The sequence below is a fragment of the Haliaeetus leucocephalus genome, unplaced genomic scaffold (genome assembly GCF_000737465.1).
Source record: "Haliaeetus leucocephalus isolate CR32 unplaced genomic scaffold, Haliaeetus_leucocephalus-4.0 Scaffold101, whole genome shotgun sequence".
Classification (NCBI taxonomy): domain Eukaryota; kingdom Metazoa; phylum Chordata; class Aves; order Accipitriformes; family Accipitridae; genus Haliaeetus; species Haliaeetus leucocephalus.
The window spans coordinates 786,870-808,605 of record NW_010972537.1 but is presented as its reverse complement, the minus strand read 5'-3'; the positions used below and the strand labels follow the sequence as shown (position 1 = coordinate 808,605).

General features: G+C 47.2%; 1 protein-coding gene across 3 annotated transcripts in view; it reads right to left on the bottom strand.

The window, feature by feature from the left end:
- Positions 1–21,736, bottom strand: part of BTBD11 (BTB (POZ) domain containing 11) — a 176,403-nt gene that overhangs the window by 50,642 nt on the left and 104,025 nt on the right. For all 3 annotated transcript variants that reach the window (XM_010585357.1, XM_010585355.1, XM_010585356.1), the window contains one exon: positions 11,462–11,666. In XM_010585357.1, coding sequence (XP_010583659.1) covers positions 11,462–11,666 — 205 coding nt within the window. The remainder of the gene's footprint in view (positions 1–11,461; positions 11,667–21,736) is intronic.

Sequence of the window (21,736 nt, the reverse complement as noted above, 5' to 3'; positions counted from 1 at the left end):
AGCCCCATGTCCTAGCAAGAGCTGCCCAAGCCTTAGACGAAGCATACAGTTTTCCCCATCTATGCTAAAAATTATTTGGGGACCAAGAGATAAATGCCAAACCTTAAATGAGAATCATAGCTTCGAGTCCTAGTTTGGAGATAAAAATAATAAAATATCCGCAGCTGAACACCTTGGAAGGTCACTGCCTGTTAGATCAAGGTAGACAAAATCCGCAGAGCAATGCAAGCTGCAGCAACTGCCCTCCTGTCCTCAACAGGTCTTTGCGGCTGCTTCATCACCTAGCTGCCGTGTCCAAAACGGTGTCCCCTCCGCAGCTGCACACAGGAGACAAAGTCTGTGTGGGGAAGGGATGAGGAAGGGTAGAAGAAATCCCTCTTTATAAAACTATACTACAAAATTCTAAAAATTGTAAAATCATTAAAAAATAATAAATCTCTCCAAGATCTACTTGAAAACTGTGCTGAAAGTCCTGTGTTTAAACAGGACTGGTGAAAACTATTTAGACAGAGTGAGGCTGTTTCATCCACACTGTAAAGTAAATACCATGGCTACGGGATGTTAACAGAGATTGCTATAACATTAACAACCAAAAAAAAAAGGAAAGGAAAGAAAAAAAAGATATGAAACTTGTAAATGACTACTGTGCTCAAAGAATGTCTGTAACTAACCTGCTCTTACCTTCTTCTGCTGAACCTTCTTCTTTTGTCTCATTTCCTATGAGGCTCCCTTTCCCCTCCTCTTTAACTGTATATTCCCTCCATTTACTACGTCAGTATATCATTCTAATATTGGAAAGATTCCTATTGCTGCAGCATCATCCCCTGCTTTTGCTCCCTTCTCTTCTCCTGCTCCTTTTCGTTCAATATTGCTTTCCATTACTTGCCTTTCCTTCTGCGGTCCCTTTTCATGGAGGGGGGGGAAAAAAAAAAAAAAGTCTGGATTAGGTGCCCAGTAGGCAAGTACTTTACATTTTAAACATGTAACTTTACCCCAGAAGGATCTAGCCTGAGAAAAATTATTTAAGAAGATGTTGATTCTGGAATATCCTTTTCCTATTTATAGCTCTTTATGCCATTTATTTCTCTTTTGAAGACTTGACTTTACATAGCTCTGATATTAATATTCTCGAGGAGGGATGAGATATTTCAAAAGTGCCGAAGGACAGAGAAGCCCTGAGGCCACCAACCTTCCCTAGGACGCCGGGTTCCCAAATCTCACGGGCGCTTAAATGAACAACGTCTTTTTGAAATATGACATCTTTGGCTGACTTGCCACTTTCATCATTATTCTATTCAAACACATCGCTGTCACCTCAAGACCAGGCTGCATTTGTTTCCAAGGCTTTTTGCTCTCCCCAGACCTGCCGTGGCCACCCAAGGAGCCAGATAAGGACAGAAAATCTCCCGCAGCTCCTGTAAAACGATTTCCATAATCCAGCTCATTTGTCGTGAGGGTGGCAGCGGTCAGAGGAGGGAGAGGGGAAAAGCAAGAGCGTGTCTGCTCCTGGAAGGCGACCTGCTTCCCAGGTCACCCGCAACATGCGTCCTTGGAGCAGAAGGGACCCTCTCTCGCAGCGTTAAGGAGCTGGGGACAAGTGATCGGTGGGAGTTGTTTTCAACACTTGCTGAGCAAACAGCGGAAAGGGAGCTGCAAATCACACTGGAAGTGTAGAGATGCATATAGTTACCCACAAAACTTGGTGCTAGGAAAACAATTCAAGGGAAACTCAGTTCTAGGTTATGGTTTGCGTGAGAGAATGTGGTCTGGACCACAGAAATGAAGACACGCTTGTACGGAGCCTTCCTATAACATCTGCTGGGCGAACAGATAAGCAGAGGGCCGTGGCTCAACGGGGAACTCGGGGGTTCATGCTTTCTCCTCTTCTTGTGCAGGTCAGAAACTCAGCCAGCACAAAAACTGCCCCACCACAATAAGGAGCAGAGCAAATAAAATTATTTACAGGAACTGTGATAATTGCACTATAAAATTGCCTTTTTTTTCCTGGTCTTGCAAACTTCAACAGAGAAATAGAAATGAACGTAGCTGTTTGGTGCAATAAATCCCCAAGGGAAAGAGAATCAGTGTTCTGTGGAAGCAGTGGGATTTTCTCTAAAGACCAATTTCAGTCCCTACATCAGGACATTGGAGTTCACTCACAATATATTACATTCCTTTTTCCAAGGCAAAAGAAATCATCACTGTGTATCTAAGCATGTCAGGGAATTTGTATTTTGAGAAGAGAACCAAATATGGCTGCGTGCAAGAGGTTAAAAATACCCTTCAAGAGTCTATGCACCATGTGAAGGGGATTTTTTTTTTAATTTTAAATACTGTTTGTGTGCCAAAGAAGAAAGCGGAACACAAAGTTATAGGGGTGTGACAACCCACAAGACAATGTGGCATCAGCAAGAAATATTTCACTTTTCAAATGACACTGTGCGAAAACAGGTTAGGCGAATACATTATGTCACTGGCATATTTATCTCTGGCACAAAGACAGGCAACAACTAGGAGAGTTCGGTACTTTTGTGTTCCAGAGCAGACACGTAGCAGATAAGTCACCTAGCTCTATGCTTTGGAAGCACACGCCTTAATTAAATTAATCTAACCATGGTAGGAACGTGCTGGGCTTGACTGGAAGAAGATGGAAAGTCAGGAGCAGCGCAACGGCTGCAGAAGCACCTTACCAGGGTGCAGGTCAGTGAGTGCTCTGACCTCCTCCTCCAGCCCATCTCTGTACCTGTGCTTAACTTTAAATGTGTGCTCCCATCCTCTTTAATTCACTGCGGTTCAAAGTTAAGCATGAGCTTAAGTAATGTCCCCCCAAAAAGGTGGTTTTCAGCACAGGCTTGTGTTTTCCTGAACTGTCATCTAAGGGGAAAAACATCTCAGATCAAGAGGCAGGGAGAGGTTTCTGCACAGAGCCGTCGCCGTTCCACACAAAAGAGCCGGGAGGTGGGGAAGGAATAGGGGAGGATGACAAAAAGCAGATCCCCAAAGGGTTGGACCCTTGTGGGCACTGTGCCCTGGTCACGCTCCTCTTGGAGCATCCCCTCCCCGGGTCCCTACTTGAACAGAAAAGGGAATTATCACCGCCCCACAAACCCTCACATCCCCGATTCCTCCTTCCGCACAGCATCCCTCCCCATTCCCTCCTGCCGCCCCGCTCCCCTCTCACAGCTATTTTGGGACTGCTCCGGGACCCGCAAGCTCCTGTGCCTTGCAGACATCTGCAGGCAATACCCAGCCAGCATCCCCCCGCGAGGGACGACCGCTCGCCTTCCTCTCCCGTCCTGGATATCACACGTCCTTCTCTGCATCGTCCCCAGACGTGGCAGCTCCCCGCCAGCACCCACCCGCGCCTCTCCCCAGCACCTTCCCTACTGGAGCGGGGCCAACGACCCCTCTGCACCCCATCGGACCTCAAACCTCTCTTGGTTTTTGCAGGGTTGATGTCTCTGGGGTGCTTTGAATTACAAACTGGCTCATCAGGAAAGAAAATGCTATTGGGGGGGGCCTAAATGTAAGGTATGACCTGCTCCAATCATGCCACTTTTTGCCCCAAACCCACACTCCACCCGAGACATAAGCAGTAGTCCTGGGCTGCCCACCATTTCCCTCCTCGGCTTGCTGGCACACAGAGATATTAAAAGTCCTGTCACGCATCTGCAATAGCTCAGGATTTTTCATTATTATTAGTATTAGTATTAGTATTGTTATCAGTGGCAGTATACTTATATATAAACAGGAGGAATCACTGGATGGAAGAGCATGAGAAATGTGCACTGTACAACACAATAGGATGCTGCATTATTTTTGTGTAGGTCTGCGAGAAGACCAATGAAGCTCCTTTTTGGACACCGCCTGCTGCAACGCTGGAATTGCAAAGCACTAGGGCCAGCACTCCTACAAATCCCAGCTCCCAGTAACCCCTTGCCCTGGTTTTCCTCTGTCCCTACCACCTTTGTAGGGTGCAGACCCCCTGCTGCCCACCGACCATGACTTCACGGTCCACCTTGCTGGCCAGTCCTTCAAGAGGAGGGCTGCCACACACACCCGCTCTCTTCTTGATTTCTCAGCAGCTTAAGCAATTCTTCCTCTCCTCAGTCGCTCCCTCTCCCTTGCAGAGAGTAATCCATCTTTTTGGCAGCACTCCCCTGCCAGGAAAGCGGTGTCATGTCTCACTCTCTCCTCCCAGTTCCCACCATTGGGGTGATGTCGTGGTTTAACCCCAGCCGGCAACTAAGCACCACGCAGCCGCTTGCTCACTCCCAGTGGGATGGGGGAGAGAATCGGGGCAGGGGGGAGGAGGGAAAACTCATGGGTTGAGATAAGAACAGTTCAATAGAACAGAAAGGAAAAAACTAATACCAATAATAATAACAATAATAAAATGACAATAATAATAATAATAATAATAATAATAAAAGGATTGGAATATACAAGTGATGCACAGTGCAATAGCTCACCACTTGCCGACTGATGCCGACTGATCCCCCCTGGCCAACTTCCCCAGTTTATATACTGGGCATGACATCCCATGGTATGGAATACCCCTTTGGCCAGTTTGGGTCAGCTGCCCTGGCTGTGTCCCCTCCCAACTCCTTGTTCCCCTCCAGCCTTCTTGCTGGCTGGCCATGAGAAGCTGAAAAATCTGTGACTTGGTTTAAACACTACTGAGCAGCAACTGAAAACATCAGTGTGTTATCAACATTCTTCTCCTACTGAACCCAAAACATAGCACTATACCAGCTACTAGGAAGAAAATTAACTCCATCCCAGCCGAAACCAGGACAGGTGACTCTTCCCAAGCTCTCCTCCGGCGGCTGACTCCCCAATCATTTTTGCCACGCAATGAGAGTCCCAAACAAGGGGGGGGGACCTTCTTGCCTGTCACCTCCTCTGGCATGCAGACTTAAACCACCGTCCTGACGGCACGCTCACCACCTTTGACCGCTCCTCACCCAGCCTCAGCCCTCCTCCACCGCTGTGGCTCATGAAGCCCGGAGAAGCCACCAGCTCCTTGTTCGTAGCAGAGCCTGCGGCGTGCTCCAGGTCGAGGAGCTCATCAAGTGCGCATAAGAGATTTCCCCTAATAATCACAGTCCTCAAAGAAAAAATGGTTGTTTCAAGTGCAGCACAGCAGCCTCTCTATTTCCAGGGGCACTTCACATTGCTCTTCTGATGCTGAGCCCTTGCCCCACCACACGAACACGCTCGCTGTATGTATTAAAATCAACCGCTACGGAGAGGACTGCCTTGATGGTCTGCTTCACAATGGGAATGGAGAAATTCCCGAGGACTAATCCCATTCGGGTGTGAATTCCCACAGCTGCCTCGTGCTGTCCCTCCCTCAGCTTCACCAGCTGTGAAGTGTGCACAGCTGTATAGACCTGACCTTGCGTTAACTTAAACACCTTTTGTATTGTTCAATTATTGGATGATTTCTTTGCAGGATCCTTTAACTCTTGCAGAGGACGCTGTTGCGGTAGGCGTTTAGTTTCTTCCCTCACTCCAGCAAAGGAGTGGTGACTGCAAACCTGCGTGGCAACACCAGCCAAAGTGCTACACACAGGTCACTGCTGTTTTACTGACTGCTTTTGCAATTTTAGAGTTAACAGCGCTTCTGAGCTGTACTTTTGCAAGGAAAAGCCTATCTAGACATAGGTAGGGAGAAGTTTCTGCTTGCAGATATGAGTCAGCAACTTTAACATTATGAAAAGGTCTTTTCATTTGTTTGGGTTTATGTTTAGGTTTTCATGGGTGGTTTTTAAAGAAAATCCCTATATACAAACTGAAAAATATTCTCAGTTCTGACGGTTTTCATTTAGAACGTATGATGAATCCATATATGCAATGCTAGTCTGTTTTTAGTGTTATTGGGATAGAAAAGCGTGTTTTTTCCTATATTTAGCATACTTTTTGGATGGATTTCCAAGCTGAAAAACTCCTGTTTTATATTTACATCATAAACTACTTGCCTTCAGTGCCAGGAAATACTTTCTGATGCCTTCAGAAGGCTGCCAGCTCCGCTCCTGCCCAGGGACCCAGCAACGCCAACTGATGCCCCACGCGAGTCCACGCAGCTCTCCCAGGCTAGGCAGCTCCCCCGACACCGCAGAAGCCCAGCTAAGGGTGACCCAAGTAACCAGCCTCTGAAAAAGCCAATTCTGTATTTTGTTCAGGCTGAAGGATCAATAATTCTCCTCGCTCTCACACAAGTCTCAGCGAGACCCGCTTTGGCGGGGGGGGGGGGTTTTACCCTTATGTTTTTGTGTACCAAGACATCCGTGCTCCAGAGTCCGCACAAGGGCATCTGCAAGTCATGTTTTTTAAATTTGCATCCAGTGTTCGAACGCATCATCCCCGTTGCCTCTCCTGCATTAAAAACATTAACGGCCGAGACTTGAAAGGCAACCGAGTCAAAGCAGTGATTCGGCCAGCAACCACAACAGGGAAATACTTCACAGGCAGTTTTGACATCAGATTTGACACGACTGGCTGTGGCATAAATCCCTGAAGAGACGCCAGCGTTGGGAGAGCGGCGCAGAACAGCCTGGGTAACACGCTGTTCTCGCAGGGCTGCACATAATTTTCTCTATTTAAAAAAATCCCATAGCCATCCCATGGACAGCATAAGGCTAGGTTGATGAATTAGGTGTAGAATACAGCTCCAGCCCAGCAAGGATATACCGTCTGACAGCCGAGCTACAAATACTGCCTGAACTATTTCTTGTAACATCGGCAATCTCACATGCTGCAGGTAGCTGCCAATACCATTTCTGAAGGGATTTTTAAAAAGTGTGAATTTTCATATTTAAGATGCAAATCTAGAGGATTTATGTAAGGATGGATCTGGATTTCTTTTCAGTGGTTCCCAGTCAAATCAACCCTGGTGCTGAACTTTGAGTTCAGCAAGGCCACAGTTCCACCATGTGAGGTTTTCAACTGAATAGTGGATAAAAATATATAGGGTTATACAGGGCTATACCATACTGGCACATCAAGCATGTGTAATCCCTCCTTCAGATATACGGTGCAAGATTCATTCTGGTTTCCCAGCAGGACTTCCACACTCCCAGTGCTAGCACTTTACCTCTTCTTCATCAGCATTCCCCATCATTCTCTCCACTCTCTGCTGGCCTTTGCTGGAGACTGCCCTACCCGTGCAGTTTGTACCACACAATAAATTAAATCAGGGACACATTTCCCCAGTTATCTTCTCACTGAAATTGTTCTACGGGTATAATCTGTACTACAGACATGGCTTTACCGGTTACGAAAGTGCTTTGAAAGACTTCAAGTTATTTTATAGCAGTGGAACACTCCTCTCATTAAGGGGGCTGCACCACGTTAATTAGCCAGGTACACTAATAACTATCCGAAGCATGAAGCAAAATTCAGATGATAACCCAAACCCTTTCTATTAATCACGAACGACTACAGGCTACAATTTGCACGTGTGTGCACGTGCAGGGGACATGTATATTTTTGTGTGTGTGTCCACACACGCGTGCAAGGCAGGCAGAAAAATAAAACGCGAGCGATAGCCCATGGGAGTTTCCTAAGGGATTGCTCCACATACAGGGAAAAGCAGTGAAGGAAAAGTGAAAAGAAGGTTAAAACCAGACACGTATCCACCAACTCAATTACGACTCCAGGGAAAAGCTAAAGGCTGCTGGGCGGTACAGGGAGTTAATGCTCCTCCAAGGCAGAGCAGCAGAGGAAGCGCTGGAGAAGGAATTTTGCTGCCTGTGAGCAGAATTAATGGGTGGTTCTGGATGGGCTGAGCTGCTGAGCCGCAGCTTCTCAATGAGTTGTTAATGGGGAACATGGAGAGTTAGGAAGTAATGAGGACTTTGTCAAGACAGCTGTGGATAAAAGTGGGTAAGGAACCACTTAAGGAAAAAACCATCACACAAATCTGCAACTACAGATTCTGCGCTTTCCGGTGCTTAAGAAATTACTTGCAATAATTTTGGAAGTGTTATAGAGGCTGAGAAGCAAAACAGAACCACAGGAGAGATCCTTTTCTTAAACCAGAAGCAGCAAGCAAGAAAGAAATCTTGGTAACAGTGGCCTCATCTACAATTTCTTCCCTCTTTTTTTTTTTAATTCCCGGGAAAGCAAAAGAATGAACAAACCGAAATAATCCACAGCCACCCGCAGGTGCACTGCTTTCGCAGGCAACACCCGGCACAAGACAAATGTCTCCATCATGTCCCGGCTGGGTGCATTACGGAAGGGGGATCCCACAAACAGGTCCACCCCACTCCCTCCCAGTACATACACGCCTGCCAAAATAGCTGCCTACATGGCCATTAGGTAACGCACCCCAGCAGGACCGGCTTGTGTTGGTGCCAACAAGACAGCCAAAAAATCTGAGTGACCAGACCGAAAGCAAAATATGAACTTGGAGTGGGAGGGGGTCACACATCCATCTTACGGTTGGGTTTGTTGGCATTTAGGAAGTGGGGAATCTTTTCCAGGTTTTCTGAGCAATCCTGGCCACTTTCAACCTCCTCCCCTTCCCATGAAAGCAGCCCCCCTCAGCAAAACCTTCCGCTGTATAATAATCTTTTTCCTTTTATTTTACGTAAAGGCAAACACTATTAAAAACACACCGCATTCTCGTTTCTTTACCTCCATGAAGAGCAAACACAGAGAAACGCTCCCTAGAAACGAAGCACCGGATTTATTCAAAGGTAAATATCCCATTTTACGCATCCCCCAAGACTTTGAGGGAGGTACACTTTCTGTGCTGGAAAGTGCTAAGTCAGGCAGGACCGCCACCGTCCCGGCTTCCCTCCCATATCCAGCCCCTGCAGCTCCCTAACTCAAGCAGGTTCAAAGCCTAAATGCAGGTGGGCTGGAGATGGGTGGGAAGGACGGGAGCAGTTCTCACGGGGCCACCAAGCCCTGCAAGTGCCGGGGGAACTCGCTGGCAGCATCCTGCAACCCTCTGCACCCTGGGCATGCACGGTCAGGGAGGTGGGGGCCAAGACAGTAGCCAAGTTGGCTTTACTTGAGCCAAGGACAACCCTGGTTTCATGGAAATACTGCCTACAGCCAGATCCACACAGGTCCTGTCTTCTCTGCACTAGCAGGGACTCGGAGAGGCCAAAGATGGGGAAAGACACCTGGACCTCCTTGCTTCCTTCTGGGCTTCTTCCAACATAAAAGCAATTGCCACAGCTGGAGAAGAAGAGAGGCGATATGGCACGTAGATACGGCACAAAGTTTGCAAACATTCTGCATATAAAAACATCATGTTTAACAAACCCACTCCCCCACAATGCACAAAAACCCATCGTGGAAACTGAAACCACCAGAAATAAATCATGACCCATAAAGCATGCTTGCATGTAAAAAAAAAAAGATGGGAAATAGGTAGGAATGCTCCTCAGAGGACTAAGGAGAAGTCAGCTTCATGGATCTCTTCTCCGGGCAGCACAGGATGGTTGCATCCAGCTGATGAAGCTTCAGAGCACAACTCCATGGAAATATCTGGGCTCACGCTTACCCTCACATCGCTCCCACTCCAGCACTAAGTACTAACGCATGTTTGATTAGGCAACAGGAGGAGTATCTGCTCCTTCCAAAAGTGACCACAAGCTCTTGGCAATAACACCGAGTACTTGCTCTGGCCCTAACCACACACCGCAGTTGTTAAACTGCCCTGCCAGAGGAAGACATCTTGCCAGACGGAGTATTCAAAATAAAGCAAAGAAGAACAATTGCTTTAAATAATCAGCGTTTCAAGTGCTCTAACGAAGAGAACATGTATTAAGGTGACCTCAGAGAAAGGAAAACCTATTAAAGCAAATGCTAAAAGTGATTTTTCAAATATTCCTGCCCTCTTCACTTTCCGCAGGGAAGTCTGCAGAAATCTTACAAAACCAGAGCCTCAGCATTATCCACTTTATATTCCCACTGGTTCCAGTGGCATTACTCCCACAGATGGGGACTACAGATCAGGTGAGGTTATCTTCTAATTTCGGTTATTTTTTTGTGCATACTAAACACTCTTGGACACAAGTTAGGCCTTCTGCAATAACAAGGCTGGTTGACAAATCATGAGATTACAAATAACTTAGAAAAATTAGAAAATTCTGCATTCTTGTCATTTCCCTTCTGTTTTTTTTTTTCATACTTTGGAAACAATAGCACAAAAAAGCGACAAACATTCTCAGGGAGTGACCCAAACTTGAAAAGAAACAAAATGCCATCCAAAAGCAAATGGCAAAATTCCCAGTAACATCTTTAATGCCAGTTTTATCTTGTATGCTTTTCTGTGAATTGATATAAAAGTAATTCAATGAAGATATCATATTATATACCATTTACTGTTATACATACAATGAGATTCTCAAATGCTGCGTTTGAGATGCAGAACTTATACTGAAACAATAACCAAGCCCCGTATGTGCGGCTCTCGGGGCACACGTGCAGACGAGTTTGGCTCACACGTACAGCGCAACACAGACATTGGGATGTAAATGTGGAGCCCAGCTTGAAAAAGCAGCTTGCATTTGCATCACCACGATACCCATCCTAAAAATGAATACCCAGCATTTTCCCAAGCACCAGCCGCTCCTCTCGTCTCCGTACTGGGGAAGCCTGGTTTAGGGCTGGTGAGAAGCGCAGCAGGGAAATAGCACAGTGTGCATCAGCAAACAAGCGGAGGCTTGTGTTACTAGTGGGTTTGCTGGGCTTTTGACAGGAGATGACTTTATTTTCTTGGCCAGCGAGCTGTCCCGGTTGCTTTCTGCAGTGCCCAGCTGCAGAGCTGCCCTGCGTTGGGCACCCTGCCTGCTGGCATTTGGTAACCCCATCATCGGCTTCAGGCATGTCTCCTTCTCACCTTACGGCAGATCCTGAGTCAGGACGGGTCCTCAGGCGTGTGTCCCCTGCCCTGGCCATCCCGGGAGCGGGGACAACAGCCGGAGCCTGCCGCGTCCCCGGCCGGGGCAGCCCGGAGGTTACTCCCGCACCCGGGTACTCGGCACGGCTGAAGCCCAGCGTCTTTAACGACCTCTCCTTTCTACACACTACTCTATTCATTTTCCACTTCCCCAATCACAGCTGTCGAGCCCTATTAATGCGCAGAAAAAACACATTTAAACCCAAACCTGCTAGGCCAGAAATAGAAGTTCTCATTTTCTTTTCCAAAACACAGAATAGCTGAGCAACAACAAAAGGAAAAGGAAATCTCTCCCGAGTGCACATCTGGAACCAATTTGCTGTATGTAGCCACTGGGTGTCACTTTTGATATATATTGGGTCAGCCATGCAGCGCTTCAGCGAGAGAAACGCATTTCAAAGAGGTGATCCTAAACCAAACCAGACTGCTCCACAGCCTCTCACGCGCAAGCTGTAATTAGCAATTAGCCAGCCAGGCTGATTTATTAACGAAATGTCTTCGCCGCGACTTTAAGCACCGTGCAGCAGCTCTTACCTCTCGGTCTGCAGCGTGACTTTTGATGGCTCCACGTTGGGGTTTTCCCACTCCATCTGCGGACAGTGCATGAAGTAGCAGAGGGTGTACAGAGCCTCCGGCTCCCAGTAGAGCGATCCCTGCTTCTGGTGCATCGGAGTCCCGTTCCCGTGCTGCTTGGCGTTGAGGGGCTGGAGGTGGTGCATCGCTCGAGACACCAGGTCGCCTGGAAAAAAAGCAAAAGCTGGGTGAATGCCAGGCTTTTCAGCTGCCTCTCCCCTGAGTTTTCCAACCGAAAGACACGCTGCGTTGATTTTCCCTTCCATTTAACCTCACATATGCAAACGGTAAAGGGTAGAACAGGATCCTGTGCATTGCTCATCACCAGGCTGGACTTTGCCTGGGGGTTTACGTGGCGTGGGGTGACATACCCAGGCTGCAGACAAGCCCCTGAACACCTGCGGGAAACTTATTTCTGCAAATATGGTGTGTATTTCTGCAAATATGGTTTCTGCAATGTCAGGCTGGCCCATCTCAGCACCACCAGAAGAGCCAGTATGCCAGGGCCAAGCTCACACCTACCTACAGGCAGTCTTTGGAGGCTGCCAAAACCCCACAGCCCCCAAAAATGACCAGCAGGGACGATGCAGAGTGGCACCAAAAGCTGCATGCCCCTGGTTAGAGAGTGGCAGGGAAATCCAGCCCCTTGCAAGGAGGAAGGAGGCAGTCAGATAACACAGAGCTCTGCAGGAGCACAGAAAGGGACACACAGGTGAAGAAAAAAGGGGGAAAAAAATTGCTAAAAGACAATATCAGAAATGTGCAACCAAAATGACAATTTGTAAGCCCAGGCTGGGCCTGGAAAACTTCACGTCAGCAGAAGAGGAAAACCTGTGAAGAAGGCTCACCCAGCCCCTCAGGTTTCCAAAGCACAGAGAACGGCCCAAGAGAAAGATGCTCGTCGGCTCCTCTGCGCCGACGTGGTTCTGGGCGCTTCCTCGCAGGGCAGGTAGCAATATGCAGACTGGGATCAGCAAAGCCAGCAAGCGAGATTAGCAGGCAAATATACCGGCAAGCAGCATTGAGTCTCTTAGCACGGTACTGATTGTAACTAATTAACTAAAGCACCTCCCTCCGAGGCAGTGGATTTTACGTTTGTTGACTAGTGACCACTCTATCAAAGGCAGGGAAACAATTGTGGTTATAAACTGCCTGTTTTCACATGTTCAAATCACTCTGAGAGTGCTTTGGGGGGAAATAATGATCTTGGATCAAATCAGATGGTTTGTTTTAAATGAAAATCTGAGCAAGAGCCCTTTGGGTCATTCTTAAGCTATCCAAAAGCGAGTGATGGGGAAAAGAGGACATAATTTTCCAGTGATAAGAAGAGCTTTTCCCAAGTGACCACTGAGCACTGAAACTTGGAAGGAAAAGTTGGAAATATACACCTAGGTAGGAACATAAAACCAAATCGGGGCGGGGGGAAGAAGGTTGAATAATGAACTCCTGAGCAAACTTAAAGGAGAACCATTTTGACTGTGTGCAAGGCAGAGCTACAGGTTTTTTCTGCAAAGTCCCACCCCTGTGAACACATCACAGCACATCACCTCTCTCCAGCCTGACTCGCACAGAAAATGATGCTGCTGCTGCGATAACGTGCACCAGGGAGAACAGAAACGTCTCATTGAAAAATGCTCAGCCCGGTCCTCCAAAAACACAGCCTTAAAACCATGAAGAGAAGAAAACCGCTGGCATGAGAAAACTGCCGAGTCCATGATTTCAGGGTTTTGACACAATTTTTTGCTGCACTCTGCAATATTCCTCTGATTCAAAGCTTTCATTTAAAAATAGTTTCTGTCTTTTCCCTCTGCCAGGAAATTGTCATGATAGGACCAATCTTGCAGCCCTGCATGCTCATAATTTCCGAGAGAAGCCGTGCATGCAGAAAGCCTATAGGATCAGGTCCACAGCAGAAACAGATGTGCCTCTGAGATGACTCCCCAGTCCTGCACAAAATTATCTGCAGGCAACCAGAAGCAGCAGGAAAGTTTGGGACCCCCTTCATTCAGCCCACTCCGTCACAGCAGACGCGCAAAGCCAAGCCTAGCACGGGTCAATTTAACTGATAGCACCCTTGCTGATAGCAAAAGTAAATTCCTCTCTCTTCCTCCAAAAGGCAGAAAAAAAAATGCATAGAAATGCTGGCAGCAACATCCACCTTTAACAGTAATAGCAAAAGCAGAGAAAAAGGAGTTGCACTAAATTCAGCCTTTTCAGACCCAAGCCACTACAGCACTAAAGCACGTGGTTAAAGTTAAGCACCTGACTAGTCTCATTTCAGTGGATTGAGACAGCAGGCACCAGAGATCACCTCTGACTTCTGCACCCAACGATGAATAAAAATCAGGATGCAATTTAGGCCCAGATTCAGGCAGCAGCATTACTTCATTCCCATTCCTCCCCGAGCGCTGGGGCGATGCGACTTCGATGACACATCCAGCACCAGGGGAAGGTGCGCGGTGAGTAAGGAGGAAAAGCAGCAGCAAGAATGATGTAGGCAGGGCGGGCGGCTCAGCATCGCTGCTGATGCAAGGCTGGAGGAACTCGAGCCTCACTGAAATCAATGGCAAAGCTCCCATCCATTGCAATATGGCCAGGAGTTCACCCTTTTATTCTGTATTTCCTCAACTGCTTCTTAAGAAACCCAAACTAATTCATGCCATTAAAGCTGAATTAATGGGGTTTTTATGTTTAAGCCTCATTTAATTACATTATACCAAGAATTGATTGGCTTAGATCTTGCTTTTGCCTTTGCTGGGTTATCTCTGGTTACATTTCAAATAATTTCTGTATTAACAATTATTATAACATTCCTCTATCAGAGACAACTCAAAGCTGAAATAATCAATACCTATAAATCATCGAGCTTCACAGAGGACAGTAAGTAAGCATAAAAAGCTGCGTTATGACCTTGGTACCCAACAGGCAGAGCACTGGAGGCAGGACGGGAATCGCTGCTCTCTATTTTATCCCACAGTGTAACCTCGGAAAATCCACTGCATGCCCTGGTGCCCTTTTCCTCCTCCAGCCGCATCCAGTTACGGTGCAAATTATTCAGGGTAGAGACTGCGCCTTGGTGTATCTGTGCACTAGGGTCAGTGCCAAGAAGGGACGAGGGAGCTGACAGGCACACGCACACACCACATGGTTGTACTTATGTACATACTCTGTAAAACGTAGCGTAGCGTAACATCTGGTTCAAGACGCATGTGTGTCGTTTTCAATCCCTACCACGTTTTGTTGCTTCTATTTTTCCTTGCTAATAAGCTTTTGCTTCTCCATTTTCTTCCAAAGAATATACCAAGAGTTGAAACTCTCTTTGATCCTGGCCAGAGCACCCCAAAGCCCATGGATGTGAAACCAGCTCCACGATGGGACTCACTGGTCTGGTCTCCAGCAGTCAACCAACTCAAGCCTCATCTGGGAAACCCAACCTATATACACTCTTCTTACCAGCTGTAAAAGCCATGGCATATCTGAACACTGAGTGCAACCTTGAATTTGTGACCAAGCACAGAGAGGCAAGCTCCCCTTCATCAGCTTGTATTAGCGATCTCTGTGCTTCAGAGCCGTGTTCAGCACAGCAACACTCTGCAAGGGGGGGGTTACCTGCTTGTAGCATTGCTGGCTCTTCTGCATCTTTTTTAGCCCTGAAAATGTCTCAGATGTATCAGCTGAGCACATCTGAAAGGCCAATAACTATCCTGAGTCCATCATTTCCAAAAAAACCCATAAAAAACAAAAATCCCAGCAGCTGAGTCGATCTCGTAATGCCATGGACACAGCTCTCAAGAGCTGTGGCGTCACGGCACGAAGGGGCTCGGTGGGGATCCCTGTCTTGCCGTCCCCTGCGCTTATTCTCGCCCCGGTACCACCGCCTGCAACCCATCTGAGGAACAGACTGGGAAGCTGATCTGCCTGACAAAAGACCTCGCCAATTTTATTTTGTTTTTAATTTAAACCGAATAAACACTTCCACAATTTATGCAATGTAAGCCAAGCGAGCCGACGCACAAACTGCTCTGCTGGCAGAGCCAGAGAGAGGAAGACATCATGTTGTGCGGGGTAGACACACACACACACACAAAAAAAAGAACAGCGAGGTGGAGGGATATTTGAGGATATTTTTGTTGCTGAAGCTGGGCAGCCAGAACTGGAGGGCAGGCTCTCAGAGGGTAGCAAATGCAGCGGCAAGCCCCAGGCTGGAACTGCCTCGCAGCCCTGGATCGGGATGGGGAAGAGCTCCGGCAATGCGGCTCCACGCTGGAGCTTGTCAGCCCACAGAAGCAACGCCGTGCCTCACACACCGGCTAGCAAAGGACCCACAAAACCATCACCGCACCGCGGCGTGTGGAGAGCTGCCGCTGTAGCTACCAGCATTTCATCCTTTCCATGACTAAAGCAGGACTTGCCCATCGCTGCTGCTGGCAGTTCAGCACGGTTTATCAAAGCAAGGTCCACATACATTTGATTTAAAGATTGAAAATATTATGTAATGCGCATGTTGTGACACGGACCTGGTTTAAGGCAATACTGAATATTTAAGGAACAGCTTCGCTGACTTCAAGCCAAAGATGTGATGTGACAGGGAAAGTTAAGCTGCTCCAGCCTGGATGGGGGTGGTATACAACACACAACAACGTACAGCACACAAACGGATGGCTTGAGCCCTCTCCACAGGAACCAATAAAGCCTTTTTTTTTCTTTTTTACTGTGTTTGGCTTCAGTAAAAGCTATTATCACTGCTTTTACTATTTTAGAGCCAAATGCTTAAAAAATAACATATCCGTTTCTAATTTTTTAACAGAGGAGGGAGGAAAAAGAAGAAAAGCAAGAAGAGGAGGAAGAAAGAAGAAATGATAGATGCCCAATGCCCACTTCTGAGAAGCTTCCTGCGGCATTTTATGGTCTGTCATGATGGACCTGATCTTGCAATCATGCCTGCGTAGGAGCAGGCTCAGTTCTTTCAGAGGGATAAACTTCCACAGCCTAAAACATTCAGCTGGGCGTGTGTCTGCACAACCACGACCCCGAGGTGAACGACGCTGGACCGATGCTTACACGGCCACTCCCTGTGACACCTACCTCGAGTTTTTCTTGTTCCAAAAACATGTCCTAAAACCACAAGAGTAACTTAACGATGATATTTTTGCACACTGAAAACAAGCCACACACAGTTCTTTGGCCTGTGTCTTTCCTTCAAAGCCCAGGGGAGAGAGGAGGATCTCTGTTTCCACCACAACCCTCTTCCCACGTGATGCCCTGTTAGGGGACCCTGCGAAGCCCCAGCAGGCCATGTTTCTAGCATGACCGCATCCTGCAGGCAGCACCCATCAGTTTGATAATGCCGGTCTGATCATCCTTCCAGCCGTCCACGACTCGAATGTGTGTAGTCTGCTCTTGGGAATCATGCCCCACAGTATTACTACTTTGCTGTGCTACCTGGGCGAACATTTTCTCCTGCAAAGAGGGGGCCAGAGCCACAGACTGGAGTCATGTCTGTCCTTCAGAGCCCTTAACATCCTCTTGTGTCCCACCCAGACCATAAAAAGGAGGAGTATCAGTCAGGGAGCTGGGCTCCAGACACCAGCTTGATGTCATGGCCAGTAGTTTCCAAAGTTTGCCCCCTTACAAGCATGTGAGCCAGGTGCAAAACTCACTTTCTTGACCTGGATTCATTTCACACCTCAGTATAAAAGTCTTGGATCTACGGTTTTGCTCACAACCAGCTCCAGGGAGACTGTGTTGAAAACATGAATTATAACCCTGATAATAAACCATGGTCTGCTCCATCAGAGTGCTACCTGGTAGCCACAGCCATCCTGCATCCTTCCCCAACTGTAGCTAAGTCTCTCTCCCTTTCTACCTCCCTGTTGCCTCTGGTTTCTGCATCAAAGTGATGCATTGCTACAGCTCACCCCAGCATATGCCTGTAAGCGCACGAATGCAGGTGAATACGAGTGGTTGACTGTGTCTCCTGTACCATGGCAGACTGCCTCCAGCCATCCGCTCAGTCAGCCGCCCGAGCCATCCTTACACTCTTGATTTCAGCTTTGCTGTTCTTCCATGTTTGCTCTGCCTCCAGTGTTGCATCAATCTCTACGTTTCAAAAGTCAGCTGAGCAAAAACTGCTTGAGAGAAGCCTTTCTTCAAATGATTTATTGGAGGACTTTCTCCTGTTAACTCAAGACGACCCATCTATACCAGGAAAGAAGTGTGCAGAGAGCTAGGGTGGGTGCATACTAGAAAGTCTTTAGTATGTATTTCACTGTGCACATGCTCTTAGCACAAAGTATCGCCAAATATAAAGTTGTGCTATTCTTGGCACAGAGTATATTCCAGATTCACGAGCCAGCTGCCTCAGGCTGTGGGTGCATTTGGGGTGCCATAACCCACAGTGGAGCATCCCACGTGCAACGAATTCACCATTGAGCTCACCTTGCAGAAACCTCCCCATCTCTGCCATTTCCACATGCCCACGTTGTACCCCTGTGTGAATTTCCTACCCCAGGCAACCTCTTCTTCTCCTAACAGGCATTCATGTCTCCCACAGAAAAGCAAACGAAGGAGCTGTGGTCCCAAACTCTGAATTCAGCACCAAAAGACAGGACCAGGATACGAGCAGCCCATTTCCTCACAGTGGCTTCCCTGTGGCCTCCCACAGATTGTTTAACCTTTTATCTCCACTTATCCCACCATCACAAGAAGCTTCTATTTATATTACAGAGTAAGTGTTTGTGTGCAATTTAGTGTCTGCAAAGCCTTTGAAGACTGAGAAATTAGGGATTGGATATATCCCATTAAAAAGCCACAATAATAATTAAACCTTCTCAAGTTCACATACCTATTGTAACAACACTATCACCTTCGAAATCTCCAACCCAACGTGGCAAGCATGATGTTTATGTTTGACTCCCCTTAAACCACGTCAACTCCAAACAAAACAAGCTTTGACTTGGATAAGCTATTCATCTGCCAACTTAATGCAGAGCCTTCCTTCTGCAGACCGCCACTGCCTTACGGACCACCGTTCCTGGATTTTCTTTGGCCTTATGTAGACCCATGTCCTCAAACTCTGAATTTAAGAGCCTCCCACAGCTGAAGAGTGCTCACCCTGGCCTGACCGACTGCCTGTGCTCTGCCCAGCAGGGACGGGGAGGACTGCAAACCTAAGGAAAGGAAAATGCTGTTTTAAGCCCGAGCGTGCTCTAATGCCCAGGAGTTCAGGGGTGATAGCAGTCTGCACCTCAAGGGTGATGTACGTGGAGGAGTCCTAAGCCGATACATCACTATACTGGGGAAAGGCGGTGGAGGGTTGGAGCTCCAGCACCCCCAGTCACCAACGTGACGCCTCTTGCCTCTAATCATAAAACTTGAGTGGGCTTCAGAGCATGAGGTAGAAGCCCTGGAGGAACAAAACCACCTGTGCAGGGACAGACCCCGGCTCGGCTCCCAGGAAGGCAAAGGGAGATGATTCGCACCCACGGGGGAGCCAGGGAGCCCCCAAAGGAGTGCTGACAGCAGACAGGGACCCAGGCAAGCGATAAGTGCCTCTGCTCAGCCCCTGTAACCCAAGAGAGAAATCTACCCCCCTAGTCAGCAGGTCAGTGAGAGGGAAGGTAAAGCCTTAGCAGCATGTAGCCTGGTATTTTCAAATTAACCTCCCTCCCGCTTTGTTTCCACTGATAAATAAATGTATTGCTTTATGGTTTATGATAATGGGTATCTCAGGGGGGAAGGGAAGAAAAGCAGGAGGTTGTTTGGGGCTATTAAGTAACCCATAATCCTTCTTGTACACAGATGCAGACAGCAAATGAAGGCTCGGGTCCATCACCCGGAGGGGGCTGCAAGGGGATGGAGTAGCAGCTAGGGGAGCCTGCAACCAGCTAGCACTACTGGGGGCAAGAAACTACCTAGCATTTAAGCACTGCATTAATCTGTCTTGTATACTCTGCTAGGGGATGAAGGGGCACCTCAACATCTTCTCTTTTCAGCTTTTGCGCACGGAGTGGTCGACATGCGGATCGCAGCGAGGAGGAACCGCAAACAAGAGGCCCAGAAAGCAGTGGGAGAGCGAGGACGTAGAGATCTTGTGCCATAACCCAGCGGAGGGCCCTCAAAAACTCGCAAAATTGTCACCACCTCTGGAGAGTGCTCACACCGGCTGCCAGTCTATGGCCAAACCCTACGCTGAAGGCAGCACTTGCATCTGAATTGCAGGTTTCAGCTAGTACCTCTGCTTAGCTCAGCACCGCGCTGCATGAACCAAAATGTTCACAGGGAATAAGCTTTGGCCTTTCTCTACGGTGCTGTTTAGTCTGAGAAAAATATCTGACAAACAGGGCTTTTGTTCTGGCAGTAAATAAGCAGAGCACTTGAAACAACCCTCCTTCAGATGCCACCCTTCCAGCAAGCACCTTTACCCTGGCATTTGCTTCTAAGCTTAGGTTTAACCTCTTATTTACAGGACATGAATCAATTTGTATGGCTCCTGCAGTGCTCCTTCCTGGTGGTTGCAGAGGATTGAGATTAGATGAAAAGCAAGGGAGGGGATGCTGAGTTTCATCATCTCCTTGGCTAGGGCTGCGAGGAGAAATGAAAAACAGTATTGGTATGTGCAATCACATTCCTACTTACACTTGCACAGTAACCCTTCCTTTCATCCCTAAAAACATGCAAAGATCTACTGGGAGGCTGTTATTTTGGAAATACACACATTCAGCACTGTGGAAACAAAGAGAGGATGATGGCGAAAGGTTGCATTTTTCCAAGGGCAAAAAGGAAAACCTTGCTGAGACCTGAGGGGTGACATGGAGGAAATACCAGCCTGAACATCACATCTGGGAGCTGCTTTAGGTTAAACACCATTCAAAGGCTAAAAAACTCTGAGATCAGCAGTGTTAAGTCCCCTCCACATCTTCAGATTATCATAGTTTAAAATAAAAATGTCTACTTGTTGTGGTTAACACTCAGACTAATAACCATCACCACTGGTCACTGTGGTTTGCACAAGACTGGGTGGCAAACTTCTCACCCAGGAAAGCCATAGAGGACTGGCCATCTTTGGACCCAAAGCAAACCCCAAAGAGTTTTCTGCTCGAACCTGAAGACAAGCGTGGAGACACGGTTTGTGTGACATCCTAAGCCACAGTTTATCCCTCTGTGCAGCTCAAGAGACATAACCCTTCCGCAGCCCTGCACGTGTGCCTCAGCATGGGGTGGTTGTCCCAGCTCACCCGTACACTAACGCCTTATGGTCTTCACCCCAAGGCAGCGAGGGAGGAATATTTCTTGGTGCCAGGATTGGTGCCCAGCGCACCCTAAGGCTCTGCTCTTCCTTATCACCACCTACGTGCCCAGGCAAGACAAAGAGGGTTCTCCTTCATCCAGCAAAACACCAGTGACCTCCAGTTGTGCACCTCATCCCTTCTGCATCTGGTCTCCAAACCTGCAGCGGTATTTTTAGGTAGGTGATGAATAGGTGTGTTGGAGTGTTATGCAGTTAAATATAACATAAATGTCTGTGGATTGCAAACATGCATGTAAAGAAGTAAGGAAAAATATTCAAAGGTCAAAACACAGTGTCATGGGATCTCTCAACAGCCAAAACTTTTCCTAATATTCCTCTCTCTTTCTATTCAATCTACTTATTTTTCCCTGTCTGAAGGGGGAGGAAGTAAAAGAGAAGAACTAGAAAACTAGAAGAATCCCCAAAACTTTCTGAAAAAACCCAAACAGATCTATTCCCCTTCTCCTCTAGGTCTGGTCTGGAAATACAGGAAACCTTAGGAAAAAATGGAAAAAAAAAAATTTTGGGGGGAAAAAAAAAAGTCTTGTGAAATATTTTCTTTATGGTTAAACAGTGAAATACTGTCAGGCTACTGTTTAAAATCCTATTATTTTTGCTGTGCTTCAGTTCTTCCCAATGTTCTCTATATAATAAGCATTTCAAATGAAATTACATTATTTTAAAACACACTGTAGTAGGCAATTACAATTCCTGAATACTAAATGCCAATATAACATAGGCCAGATTTATTGTTGTTCCTTAACTTTGTGCCATGTTCATTATATTTTAATGAATAAGGTTTCACATGAATTTTTCAAGCCTTTTCCTTGGAATCACACATTACCGCTGTAATTGTGGTGCAGAATTAGGTCTCTATTTAACATTCTCCTCCTAAGTCCTGGAGATGAAACCCTTCCTTTGATGCAACCCCCCCCCCCCCAAACCAC